This window comes from Ahaetulla prasina, chromosome 7 (assembly GCF_028640845.1).
Source record: "Ahaetulla prasina isolate Xishuangbanna chromosome 7, ASM2864084v1, whole genome shotgun sequence".
NCBI classification, from domain to species: Eukaryota; Metazoa; Chordata; class Lepidosauria; order Squamata; family Colubridae; genus Ahaetulla; species Ahaetulla prasina.
In genome coordinates this window covers 69,175,919-69,190,622 of record NC_080545.1, presented here as the reverse complement: position 1 = coordinate 69,190,622, position 14,704 = coordinate 69,175,919, and the positions used below count along the sequence as shown (strand labels likewise).

Below are 14,704 nucleotides of genomic sequence, written 5' to 3'. Positions count from 1 at the left end.
GAAGGGTGTGCCCTGGTTGAGATGTGCCCACCGGGTTTCCGTGCATTCCATCAGCCGAGGCCCAGGGTAGGGGTGGGGGTGGCGGTTGTTATTAAAGAGAGTCTAGAGCCGAGGAGACCGCTGTCCCTCAGATTGCTGGATGTGAATCCCTCTTTGTGAGGTGGGGTCATAGTTGTCAGATGGGCTTGCTGGTCACGTACCTGGCGCCTTGCTGCGTGACAGCTGCCCTGCCCGAGCTCCTGGAAGTGCTTGCGGGGGTGGCAGTGGAGACCCCAGACTTTTAGTCATGGGGACTTTAACTGCCATCTACCGGCTCATCATCGACAGTGGCTCGGGAGTTCATGGCTTCCATGACGGCCCTGGACCTGACTCAAGTAGTGGATGGCCCCACTCACATCGGGGAGGCACACTGGACCTGATTTTTATCTCTGGTCAGTGGTTGAAGGATCTGGATTTGAGAGATGTAGTCACAGAACCTTTGTCATGGTCAGATCACTCTCTCCTTCGCCTGGACTTTCTGACCGCTACTCAACACCGCGGGAGGCGGAACCGTTACGTTGGTTCCGTCCCAGGCGCCTGATGGACCCGAGAGGTTCGGACGGAGCTTGGGCCACTTCCTGAGGTCTGGCTCACGGCATGGCAGAGGAACTAGCCGCAGCCTGGGAATGGGCTGCGGCTTGGGCCTTAGACCGTGTCGTGCCTCTGCGGCCTCTGACCTGGCGCAGATCCCAACCGGCTCCCTGGTTCTCCGAGGAGCTGAGGGGGATGAAACGCCGGAGAAGGCGCCTAGAGAGCTCTTGGAGGTCTAGCCGTTCAGAGGCTGATCGGACACTAGTTAGATCCTATACTAGGACCTACCTAGTGGCACTGAGGATGCGGCGTTGCTCGCCTCCTCCCTCATTGCGTCGGCAGATAACCGCCCGGCCGCCCTGTTTGGTGACCGCTCCCTCCTTCACCAGGGGGGCGGGATGACCCGTTGCAGGGGCGTGCTGAGGAGTTTAACGGTTATCTATCGATAAAATCGTTCAGCTTGAGCGGCCTGGACCAAAATTGCGGTGATTCAGGCGGGCGTCTGAGGTGGTCTTGGTGATATTGTCTGGGATGAGTTTGACCCTGTGGCTCCGAGGACATGGACAGGTTGTTGGGTAGGTTGAATGCCACCACGTGTTTACTGGACCCGTGCCCCTCCTGGCTGGTGCTGGCCACTCAGGAGGTGACACGAGGCTGGCTCAGGCGATTCTGAGTGCCTCTTTGTTGGAGGAGTCTTTCCGGCCGCCTTGAAAGAGGCGGTGGTGAGGCCCTCCTCAAGAAACCTCCTGGACCCGGCTGTTTTAGGTAATTATCGTCCGGTCTCAACCTTCGCTTTGTGGCGAAGGTTGTAGAAATATGGTGGCATATCAGTTTCCCCTGCACCTGGATGAAACTGTCTATCTAGACCCGTTCCAGTCCGGTTTCCGGCCGGTTACAGCACTGAGGCGGCTTTGGTCGCGTTGGTGGATGATCTCTGGAGGGCCAGGGATGAGGTTGTTCCTCTGCCCTGGTCCTATTAGACCTCTCAGCGGCTTTCGATACCATCGACCATGGTATCCTGCTGCGCGGTTGGAGGATTGGGAGTGGGAGGCACCGTTTATCGGTGGTTCTCCTCCTATCTCTCCGACCGGTCGCAGACGGTGTTGACAGGAGGGCAGAGGTCGGCCCGGGCGCCTCACTTGTGGGGTGCCGCGGGGTCGATTCTCTCACCCTTCTGTTCAACATCTATATGAAGCCGCTGGGTGAGATCATCAGTGGTTTCGGTGTGAGGTACCAGCTGTCGCTGATGACACCCAGCTGTACTTTTCCACACGGGCCACCCCAATGAAGCTATCGAAGTGCTGTCCCGGTGTTTGGAAGCCGTCTGGTCTGGATGGGAGAAACAGGCTCAAGCTCAATCCCTCCAAGACTGAGTGGCTGTGGATGCCGGCGTCCCGGTACAGTCAGCTGAGTCCACGGCTGACTGTTGGGGGCGAGTCATTGGCTTTAAGATGGAGAGGGTGCGCAACTTGGGCGTTCTCCTGGATGAACGGCTGTCTCTTGAAGATCACTTGACGGCCGTCTCCAGGAGAGCTTTCCACCAGGTTCGCCTGGTGCGCCAGTTGCGCCCCTTTCTAGACCGGGATGCCTTATGCACGGTCACTCACGCCCTCGTGACGTCTCGTCTGGATTACTGCAATGCTCTCTACATGGGGCTCCCCTTGAGGGGCATCCGGAGGCTCCAGTTAGTCCAGAATGCGGCTGCGCGGGTGATAGAGGGAGCCCCTCGTGGCTCCCGCGTGACACCTATCCTGCGCAGACTGCACTGGCTACCTGTGGCCTTCCGGGTGCGCTTCAAGGTTTTGGTGACAATCTTTAAAGCGCTCCATGGCATAGGGCCGGGTTACTTACGGGACCGCCTGCTGCTACCGAATACCTCTCACCGACCCATCCGCTCCCACAGAGAGGGACTCCTCAGGGTGCCGTCGGCTAGGCAGTGCCATCTGGCGACGCCCAGGGGAAGGGCCTTCTCTGTGGGGGCTCCCACCCTCTGGAACGAACTCCCTCCAGGACTTCGTCAACTTCCGGACCTCCGGACCTTTCGTCGCGAGCTCAAAACACACCTATTTATTTGCGCGGGGCTGGGTTAGTTTTTTAAATTTATTGGTTTTAATGGGGTTTTTAGTATTTATATTGTTTTAATAATTTGGCTATTTAATAAGTTTTTTATGTGTTATTTTAAATTGTATTTATATGTTTGCTTTTAATTGCCTGTGAACCGCCCTGAGTCCTTAGGGAGATAGGGCGGTATATAAATTTAAATAATAAATAAATAAAATAATAAAATAAAATAGAGGGCCATGAATTTAGATTTGGATGGCACGGCTACTTATGGTATGATACAAGTAAAGTTAATGTGGATTTTAATAACCATTTTGTTAGACGTGCCATACCAAGAGTTTGGAATGAATATAAAACAAGGCTCTCTATGAAGTTACTCCTTTGGGTGTCACCACAGGAAGCCTTCTTTATAAAAGAAATGGTGGCAAAGCCAGATTGATTGACTTACGGTAAAATTTTATCTTTTAACTCTGGTGACCCAATACTAAAGATGAGGGAAGAACTTGAATCAGAAGGTTATGTTTGCCATTGGTTTACCTATCAACAACTGAAAGAAAGGTTTAAGCTAGATAAAAAATGTTATGGATTTGACTTGGTTAAAAATGAATTGGAAATTTCATTATGTGGTAACGATGAACATATTACTGTTAAGATCTATAAAATGTTATTGAAATTGAACTTGGAAAATGAACATGTAAAACATTGTATGACTCAGTGGGCAAGAAACTTTGGATATAATGTGATGCTTGAACAATTGAAAAATATGTGGACGATGGGTTTAAACATTACATTAAATTATAATCTAAACGAAAATTTCTATAAGATGATGTATCGTTAGTATTTAACATCAGATACGTTATCTAAGATACATAAAGGTATGTCAAATGAATGTTGGAAGTGTAAAAGTAAAGAGGGGACTTTTTACCATCTATGATGGACATGTTATAAAGCATAAAATTTTTGGAGTATGATTCGTATTTTACTACAGAAAATTTTGAAAATGGAAATAAAAATGATACCAGAGCTTTTGCTCTTGGGTGTAATGGAAAAATAATTGAAAATTTTTTTTGGAACTTTGTTATATGTTGACCTCAGCAAGACTATTGTATGCACAAAAATAGAAGGACACTTCCTACTATGGACAAATGGTTGCAGAAGTTGATGGGGTTGGCTGAAATGGCAAAATTGACTACTTTGATTAAAGAAAAAAACATAAATACTTTTGTTTCCACATGGAGACCGCTTCTGAACTTTGTGCTTGATGTGGAAAGGAATGAAAATTTTACTTTGGGTTTTACCAATTAGACTGATAGAGCTTTATAGAAATGGCTTGTTCATATTATGAAAAAGCAAAAAGTTGTGATATGATATTAATTTTATTGTAACAGACAGTGTCAGACGTCAATGCTTCTTTTTTTCTTATCTTTCCTCACTTTTCCTTTCCTTTTCCCCACCCCCACTGCTTTTCTATTTACTTTGCATTTTGTATTTTATAATATTTTATAATTCAATAAAAAAATGTTGACTAGAAAAACTATATGTATTGAAGTAATATTCACCAAAACTAAAACAAATTAGAGTAAATTGTGCACCATGAGATAACTTATGTAAATAACCAAATAACTGGAACCCATAATACAGGATAGTTTTAAATCATAAATTAAAGAAAAACTTCAAAACTATATATATTCATATATTCCAGAGTAAAAATAGGGGTTATTTGGTAACCCAGATATAACAGGCTGTTTACATCTCTGAAACAGCTGAGAATCACAGCTGTTCATACCACCCACTGATATTTTAGCAGCATCTAAGCCAGTGTTGGAGGCCCTCTTTCTAAAATATATTTTATTTTATTTATTTATTATTTTCTATTTACTTTGCATTTTGTATTTTATAATATTTTATAATTCAATAAAAAAAATGTTGACTAGAAAAACTATATGTATTGAAGTAATATTCACCAAAACTAAAACAAATTAGAGTAAATTGTGCACCATGAGATAACTTATGTAAATAACCAAATAACTGGAACCCATAATACAGGATAGTTTTAAATCATAAATTAAAGAAAAACTTCAAAACTATATATATTCATATATTCCAGAGTAAAAATAGGGGTTATTTGGTAACCCAGATATAACAGGCTGTTTACATCTCTGAAACAGCTGAGAATCACAGCTGTTCATACCACCCACTGATATTTTAGCAGCATCTAAGCCAGTGTTGGAGGCCCTCTTTCTAAAATATATTTTATTTTTAGCACTCTATCGACTCAGGTTCTGATCCAGCACCAGTGCAAGAATGAACACAACTCTAATGCAATACGTCGTATGTTTGGCTGGGTGGCAAGTCTTACACTTATTATAAAAGATTACTTTGTACTGAAGCCACTCAAGGAAAAACATTTGTCAATGTTGTGATGAGGTAATTTAGAAGGGAACAAAGACTGTGATTCACAAAAATACAAGGCATTGCTGGAAAGGAAGGAACAGGCTTGCTGGCATTCACCCTTTAATTGTTTAAGGTCTACACGTAAAATCACACATATAACTAGTTTAGTGTTTACCAATCAGATGCCCTTTTAATTATATTGGACTACCATCGGTATGCTTAAATTCCAGCTAGAACAACAGTAGTAGAAATATAGTGCTAGTAAAAAAATCATCATCATCATTTTAACCATTGTCTATCTATTGCAAGATGAAGGCCTCTTCCGCATGCTTCCAACTAATACAGTCCTGAGCTTTCTTTTGCTAATTGGGCCCGCAATACATGCTGATGCTGTAGATTCATCTTGTTTTAGGTCTCTTTCATGGACACTTTTTATGAAGTGGAATCCATTCTATGACTGCCTACCTGCCATCATTTCTTCTTGACTAACCCATTGCCATTTCAATTATAATAGTAAAGTCTTTATCACTTGGTTTAAAAAAAAAATAGTCCTGGCACCAAGAGACTGGATTTATACATCAAACCAAAATGATTTGTTTTATTTGGACACAGCTAAATATGTGAACAAGGCTTTGCAAGCCATTGTTTATGACTTACATGCAATATATGAATCAATTGTTTACTTGTTAAGCAAATCACATCTAAAACAAAAAGAGTTAGTGTGAAGTAGCAACCAAGTCACAGGCCCAGAATGAAATTCTAAAACAGAAATTTTAATTATATGCAGATTAAATGGTTTCCTTTAAAGTCCTCAGCAGCCTTCCCTGATATCTGAGTTCCAAACATATAAATCAATGCACAAATTACCCCAAGCCAATTTAACTTTGTTGCCTGAATAATTATGTGAAGTTCAAAACTTCTCAAAGGCACCAAGTAGGAAATCTGGACTAACAATGAAGTACCTTGGAAGGTCCATAGCTGGAGTCTCAGGGCACAATATCAAATAATGAAGGTATAATGCAGGGGTAAAATGCTACGATTCGGGGCAGTTCGCCTGAAGCAGTAGTGAAAATGCTACTGGTTCGTCCGAACTGGTAAAAAAATGCTTTAAAAAGAAAAAAAAAGTTCCGACAATCACGCAGCACAACTGATTGAACCTTTTTAAACATTTTTTTTACTACTGGTTTAGGGCAATAGATAATTAGGAAATGTTTTAAAAAAGTAAAAAAAAATAGTTCTGACAATCAGCTGGGACAATCAGCTGTTCTCACATAGTCAGAACTTTTTTTTTACTTTTTAAAGCATTTTTTACTATCTACTGCCCAAACTGGTATTTCTGTGTAAAGTGCGATAGTTTGTTTTTGCGCTCTCTGTGACTGTGAGGTACCTGCTTGTTGCAGGGGCCATTTTGTGTGAAGTCCAGCTGTTTTTGCATTGTGCGTGAGTCAGTTGTGTAGCTTTTGTGTTATTTTTGTGTAAAGTGTGATAGTTGGTTTTCCCAGTCAGATGACCACCAAGCCACGCCCACAGAATCAGTAGGGAAAATGAATTTCACCACTGGTATAACTGTCTGATACTCTGAATTACGATGTTTGGGTTCCTCTGCAACCAAGGTTGCTCTTTCAGATGCTGACCCAGTTTAAATACAAAAATGACCCCACACAGGAGAAGGTTCAGAGTAGAGAATGCTTCTATAAATTACTCTCAAATCCACATTTTTCAGAATATACCTGCATTACGTTCTGCAACTCCTGAAGTGAAGCAATTAACCTCTGATTCTCAGTTTGCAAATCAGAAATGTCAGTAAATCCATGATCCTCCACCTCCCGCTGAGGAGCCATTAATGTTTGTTTCTTCAATAGGGAACACTCTTCCTCCATACCAGTGATCTTGCACTTCAACTGATCTATCTGAAATTTGAAACAGATAATACAGCACTACATTGATTATAACACTAGAGAAACAAATAGTTTACATTTATATAGGGCTTCATTTTGATTGGGAAGTTAATCAAAATTAAGTCCTACATAAAACGTTTGAATGGTTCACAGTCAATAAATATTGTAGTAAAAAGAAAGGAGTATTTTGGAATATAAGTGAGTTCTCCTCACAATATATGCCCTATTTCTGAATGTAATGATGGATTTGTGGGTTGGCAAGCCAATCATTTACTGGACACATGCTCAAAACGTTTAAAATAATAGATAAAAAACATCCAGGAGATTAGACATATCTTCTCCAATTTTATTTCCTCCAGCTAGACTTCAACACTCATCCTTCCTGGCCAACACATCCAACCACGTTCACTGACACAGGATGTTGGACATTGCTATCCAACATGATTGGTGACAACTAGTTTAAAGAAGGCAGAATAGTGGTTTAAAGAAAATTTCTAATCTAAACACATATATAGATTTAAATTTAAAGTTTCCAGCATAAAGAGGAAATAGACATGCCTATTGCTTAAGGTTAAATCAAATAACCAAGGGGTTGTCTAATAAATTCTGTCAAGTATCTGGAGTGAAAACATTATTTAAAATGGGGACTTGACATCTATTTTATACCTCTACCTGCTTTTAAATGGTTTCAAATGTAATCTTACCTGGGATTTATCTGAAGAATCTACCAAACTCCAGAACAAATTCTAGTGATTGGCACTTCAGATGAATCCCGGGGTTGCATTTAATTTGGAGCAATTCTAAGACTGCTGAAAGCAGCTAAAAGAAAGACACAAGGATAATCTAGTTAAACCTACATCTTAGACCACCATGGACAGTGTTTGGTGGTAGGAAAGTGGAAGAAAAGCCATACTAAAGTAAAATTGATGGGTTGCATCACACACACAGGCAGGGTTGAGATTTTTCCTCTTTTCTGTTTGAGTGGGAATTATGCTTTTTTAACACTGTTATCTTAGGTTTATGCTTTCAAGTTTCCATGTCTTTCCCATTAAAAAATGGCAAAAAATGAATGCCTCCAATTTTGGAAATCATGCCAGAAATTTCAACAGTGTGATCAAAATTATTTTAGGAGCTACAATTTAAAAAAAAAGCACTACCAATCTATGCATTTAACAATCAAGCATTCCTACAAAAATGGAAAACATATACAACACACTGAAACTGCAGTACACAATAATCCATCATGTTAAAGTGATCAATGCTATGAGATTCTTAAGTTTTTTTCTTTCTTTTATAAATAGTCACACACTAAAGGGATTAATGAATATATAAGAATGAGTCTGTCTTTCATTAACCATAGCTCTATTCTATTTTAGCCTGAGTTGTTCAAATTTATCAAATTTATATGCAGCTTATCTCATAGTACGAGGCAACAATAAGCTACATGTAGAATTGTGAAGAACCATGAACCATGTATTTCAAATTTTGACTTTACCATAAAATCAATAACTTTCATCTGCAATATGGTACAATAATACCAGTTTTTCTGATAGTTTTAAAGATTTTTGAGATAAAGTAATGAAGATGACTGAATTCAAATATTATATACAAATAAATTGGTATCATGCTATTAAATTAAGCACAAAGAAAGATAAATGTTGAAATAATCAAAATCTATAGCAAATCTTGAAATAACCAGAATAATGTATATGCAGTATTTCAAAGCATATAAGTATATATACATGCACTCTCAAAATTCATCCTACATTTTCATTTAACATGAAAAAATGTCCCACCTCAATTATAACTTGTTTAATTTGCTAAAAAGAAAATTAGGAATAGTTCTGCCCTGGCCCATAAAATAATGCCTTCCCAGAGCAAATACAAAAGTCACTTCAAGCGCAGATCTAACTAAAAAAGGCCAGAACTGCCACCATCTATCATTTTTACAGCATCATCAATATGCATAGGGTTTTGAACAGTAAAATAGCAGGTAGTGGCTTATTCTTCAGGGACATAATATAATTGGGGAAAAAGGGGGAATATAATAAATATCTGACACCACATTATTAAATGCAATTATAATTTACACATATCCTTAGATAAATTATAATCTGGAGGGTAGACATAAGGCCAAGCAAAAGAGTAAAAACAAAAAAGGCCCAGAATTTTATGATGTGTTAGGAAGGCTAGGAAAAACTGAATGGCTATCTAGAATTGCTACTTTACCTGAAGTTCATAGGCTATTTGTAGCGGGCTTGAATTGCATGCAATGTGATATATCCACTTAAAAAGATCAAGACCCAAGAGATATGTAAAACCCCTGTCTCAGACCTCTGACAACTACCTGCCAATCAGAATAGGCAATAATGGACTAAATAGATCAATAGCCTGACCTAGAATAAGGCAGCTTCTTTTTACCTTTATTGATGTCTGGAAAAGATGACTGGAAATATTTGGAACTCTGGAAATTTTGAACTGGAGATGAGAATATTGAGGAGGGACCATAAGTCAAGACTTAAACTTGTGATGGCGAACCTATGGCACGTAGCCATATTGGTGGGCACACGAGCTCAGCTCTGCCAGCTGATTTTCGGAACTTCTGCCTCCAGAGGGCTTCAGGGGGTGGTGGGGAAGGCCCGTTTTTCTCTCTCCCCAGGCTCCAGAGCCTTTTTAGGAGTCTGGGGAGGGTGAAAACAGCCTTTTCCACCCCCACCCCCCCGGAGGCCCTCCAGAGGCCAGAAACTGCCCCTTTGCCAACTTCTGGTGGGACCAGAAAGCCTGGTTTTTTTCTGTCCCCAGGCTCCAGAGCCTGGTGAGAGAGAAGAAACGGGCCTACCGGGCCATCATGTGCCAGGAGCGTGGGGGGGTATGCACAGGGGCAGGGCGCATAGAATTATGGATGTGGGCATGTGAGCGCGTGTGTCGTGTCCCACTCCTCCGCTGACGGCCGGGTCAGGGAAATCCGAATCAGGCTTGCCTCTGCAGCTCTGCCCAAAGTCCTAGCAAAGTCCTCAGAGCAGGCAGGAGACCAGAAAGTGACTTCAGCAAGATAAGTTCGACTTTGCCTGACTCAGAGACTGCCAGAAAGCAGATCCTTTATATAGGCCATGGGGTGCGGCTCCATGACTCAGCACTCATTAAGGCCTGCCCCTCCCTTCCTTCTGTTGCCTCTGCCTATCCAGTCTTCTGATGCGAGGGTCACTCCAATCAGCAGCTGTTGGAAATAAACTTTCCTCAGGCTCACATGCTGTGGAGGAGGGGGAGGGGTCTAGCTGCTCCGTTTGCCTGGGCATGGAGCCAGGGCTGGGGCCGGGGGGTGCTCCCTCCTCTGCAGCCTGCTTGGGCATGGAGCCAGGGCTGGGGCCGGGAGATGCCCCCTCCTCAGCCTGTCTGGGCATGGAGCCAGGGCTGGGGCCGGGAGGACATTCTTCAGCGTTCGGAAGCAGATAAGCAGACCCTGGCTGTGGTGAGAGCGGGCAAGACACAACAGCGTGTGACCCACCTACCCAGGCACACAATGGCAAAAAGGTTAGCCATCACTGACTTAAACCCTTTCTTGATTTAGTCAAAAGAATCACCTGAGGCTTGCCATTTTTATAGGAGACACTTTGCTCCCTCTCATTCATTGCTTATGTCATAATACTAGCATTATATGTGTTACAAAGAATGTAACAGAGTCTATAGTAAGAAAGAATCCTACATTGGGTTGAAGAACTTGGCTCAGTCTTCTGACTCTGCAAGAACTGGTGACTACAGGTAGTCCTTGACTTACAACAGACCATTCAAAGTTACAATGGTACTGGAAATGTGACTTATGACCATTTTTCACAGTTATGACCTTTGCAGCATCCCTATGATCATGTGATCAAAATTCAGATGCTTGGCAACTGACTCATATTTATAATCGTTGCTGTGTCCCAAGGTCATGTTATCACCTTTTGCGACCTTCTGACAACCAAAGTCAATGGTGAAGCCAGATTCACTTACCAACCAGGTTACTAACCTATCAACTGCAGTGATTTACTTAGTAACTGTGGCAAGAAAGATAGTAAATGGGACAAAACTCACTTAACCAATCTTTCACTTAACAACAGAAAATTTGGCTCGATTGTGGTCGTAAATCGAGGATTACCTGTATTCCATCTACAAAGATTAGAATGAGAGTTTGCAATGGAAACTGAGTAATACTTCAAGGAATCAAAGGATGCCCTCCTAAATGGTTAGGCAGGCTGAGATTAAAATGGCAAGGAATGGTTAAACTTGCTATGATCAATAAGTACTGAATCCAACACTTGTGCCTGGGTTTTATTTTAAAACTGTATGTGAATAATATCTGAAATATTGAATATCATAGTATTCCGGGTTGGTTTGGTTATTTCTATGTCCTCGTCTTAGTTGTTTGTTACCTTGTTGGTTCTGGTTCGGGGTTTAATCCTATGTTTGCACTTGCCATTTAGAACAATCTTGCCCATCCTGGACTACAACTCCCAGGTAAGCAATTCGTAAATTCTCATCCCTGGCTATACTGGTTGGGAAGATGGATACAGTGGGGCAGGGGATGTATCACATCTATACCAAATGTGTTTTTTCAAAAGGCGACAGGACTTTGATTTTCCTTGAAGATGTTTCGCTTCTCATCCAAGACACTTGTTCGGTTCTCCTTTAAGTCCTGACGCTTTTTGAAAAAGCACCTTTCAGACAACCATGACCTTGATGACTGAGACTCTCCATAGATATTACAGCTTTCCTCTCAGAATTTACAGGAGCATAAAAAATGGGGGAAAGTCTCTCCTACCGTGTTTCTCCAAAAAGAAGGCTTGGTCTTATTTTCTTTTGACCCCCGAAAAGACAGCTAGACCTTCTTTTGGAGGGTTCCAATTATTGACTCACCCCCATGGTGGTGGTACCAACAGCCCCACCCAGCAGGAGCCCACTGCTGGCCCACTTCTTCTGCAGCCGCTCGCCGCCACCCGCATGCATCGCCCTGGCCTCCATTTCGTCTTCAGATGCCTGCCAAAAGCCATCTGCAGCCAATAACAGAGCTCCAGATTGATCTGGAACTCTGTTATCGGCTGCAGATAGTAGATGCCAGCAAGCATTTGAAGGCAAAACAGAGGCCAGAGCGATCTGTGCAAGTGGTGGCAAGCGGCTGCAGAAGAAGCGGCCACAGAAGACAAGGCAGGTGTCAGGGTGTGCAAGGCCTGGTAAATAGGGCAGCTCCACACCCTCATCCCCACCCTAGCTTATTTTTTACCTATGTGCCTTGTCCCACCCCGGGGGGGGCGGGGTCTTAATTAGAGCTAATTTTGTAGATAGGGCTTAATTTGATCGCATGCACTCAAAAACATGATAGGGCTTCTTTTCAAGGTGGGTCGTCTTTTTGGAGAAACACGGTAGTTTTATTCCCAGAACTGCAATTCAATATCAGAGTGTCTGAGACTGCCCAATTCAGCCAGTAATTTTCTATGGAAAAGTGGGAATTTGAAACTGGATCAAGTCCAACAGTTTTAACTATTTTGCTGCCACACAGTTCTACCACATCCAAAAGATACCTAATTTACAACACAAACTATTCTTTTCTTCCAATAATAAATACAATCTGAAACTGCTGCATTTTAAAAAATGCTGATGAGGTTAATCATCTGACCTTAGGACCCACTGTATATTTGCTGCTATTAAGTTTTAGATTATACACATAAAACAATCTCCTACCTTAAAAAACACTTTTGAGACATTTGGAAAAATGCCCTGCTTTCTCCAACTCAAGCCACTATCATAACTATAATATTGCAAGTATTTTAATCTTATTCTTCCTCATCTCTCCCCATCTGTTGTCTTTGTGTGACTTGTTTTTTAAACAGACTATTGCCAACAGAGGGTTGAAAGTGATTTTGGGAGACAGTTGAGCTAAAGAGTGGAAAAAATGTTTCAGAGACATAAATGGTAACTTGGGAATTCCATCACCAAGGGACAAAGATTACCCTGGGAAATTAGCTTTCTGTCTAAGGTGATTAGGTATTTTGCAATTGCATGAATACTTGCTGATCATACAACAGATTTAGCAGAAGTGCACAATTACAGCAAACGGAAAACTGTTAGTACAGAGTAAATTTTAAAATACATTTATAAATCACGATTTTGTTATCAACATCTCTAATATAAAGACTCATAAACACAAGTGCCAAACATATTTGTTCAGTCACTGATTTTCCAAGATTCTGCTTAGATCTAAAATTATAAATCTATCTTCTCTAAAAAAGAAAAGAAAAAAAAAGACACCCGCAATGTCAAACTACGGAATTTCCTAGCTAAGTGGGGTCACAGACATAAAGGAAAGTCATGTTGAATAGAAACTACACTCAACTTGGCACAAATACAATCTAATTTTCAAATTTCAAAATGTTTAACAGTTGGCATTTCACAAATCCGGGGGAGGAGGGGGTTGGCATTTAAGACTATCATCCGGGTCATGAGTTATACTGGAGCTAAGAGTAGATTAAGTGTATTTGGGCACACTTAGGAGAAAAACCTTAGGGCAGATAGGAAGGGACAGCAGTAAACTTAGCAGAGAACAGAATTAGAAAGTAACAGGTGAAGGTGAGAATGCCTCCAAATGAACAATGTAATGAAAAATTAAGGGACAAGACTTCCTGGTTGGCTCCGTTGGCAATGGAGGTGATCTTTCTGGTCACCAACCTCTGGATCATGTTGGACTGCTAAGACAGCGACAATCAGCTGTCCAGCAGTTCGGAAACCCCCCTCTTCGGGAGAAGAAGCGGTGGTGAGCAAAAGGAAGCAGAGGTAGAGCTTCCCTAGAGCTCCTGGAAGATACCAGGGGGCTCGAAGGGTTAAGCCCCCTCAGAACTTCAAAGTGCTCCAGATCTGAGGCTTTTTTCCTGCTCCGGCAGACCTAATTGCCGCGACCAACTTCCGGGACCAATTTTAACTTAAAGAAGATAATACCGGACTGAACAGAAACAGGAGAGCTCTAATTATAAAAGCAAGTAATCAATCAATTCCCTGTTATTATTTTTTTTTTAAGTTTTGGATTTGACTTCAAAGTGAAAATGGCGATCGTTCTTTAATGAGCTACGCAGTTGAAAACGAAAGTGTTACAATTCTCTGTCTACTGTTTATTGCTGAAGGCCAGCTGGAAATTTTTTTAAAACATTGTAATGAGAAGGGAGAAGAAATCGAGATATTGAGACTGATTTAAAAAAAAAAAGACTTAAAAGGTTTATACGTAATATTAGCCGGGACCAATTTTAACTTAAAGAAGATAATACCGGACTGAACAGAAACAGGAGAGCTCTAATTATAAAAGCAAGTAATCAATCAATTCCCTGTTATTTTTTTTTTAAGTTTTGGATCTGATTTCAAAGTGAAAATGCCGATCGTTCTTTAATGAGCTACACAGTTGAAAACGAAAGTGTTACAAGTCTCACTGTCTGTTGTTTATAGCTGAGGCCAGCTGGAAAATTTTTTTTTTTTAAACATTGTAATGAGAAGGGAGAAGAGATACTGAGACTGGAAAAAAAAAAAAGACTTAAAAGGTTTATACGTAATATTAAGTTAAAGAGAAATTTTAAGAGATGGCAGCAAAACAATTAAAGTCAACTGTTACAAAACCCCAGGAACATTAACACCGGGAGTCTCTCCAGCACATACAGCAGATACAAAATCATTAAATTTGGAAGCACTTCAGGATAACCTGAAAGAATTTATGAAAGAATCTCTTAACGATGCTATGAATTGGCAAACTTCCCAGATAGAGGATA

The 14,704-nt window shown here is 41.4% G+C and overlaps 1 protein-coding gene across 5 annotated transcripts in view; it reads right to left on the bottom strand.

The window, feature by feature from the left end:
- CARD10 (caspase recruitment domain family member 10) overlaps positions 1–14,704 on the bottom strand; it is a 60,630-nt gene that overhangs the window by 30,473 nt on the left and 15,453 nt on the right. For all 5 annotated transcript variants that reach the window (XR_009156090.1, XM_058190917.1, XM_058190919.1 and 2 more), the window contains one exon: positions 6,756–6,935. Coding sequence is in view for 4 of the 5 variants with exons in the window: in XM_058190917.1 (XP_058046900.1) it covers positions 6,756–6,935 (180 nt within the window). In the remaining variant the exon portion in view is untranslated. The remainder of the gene's footprint in view (positions 1–6,755; positions 6,936–14,704) is intronic.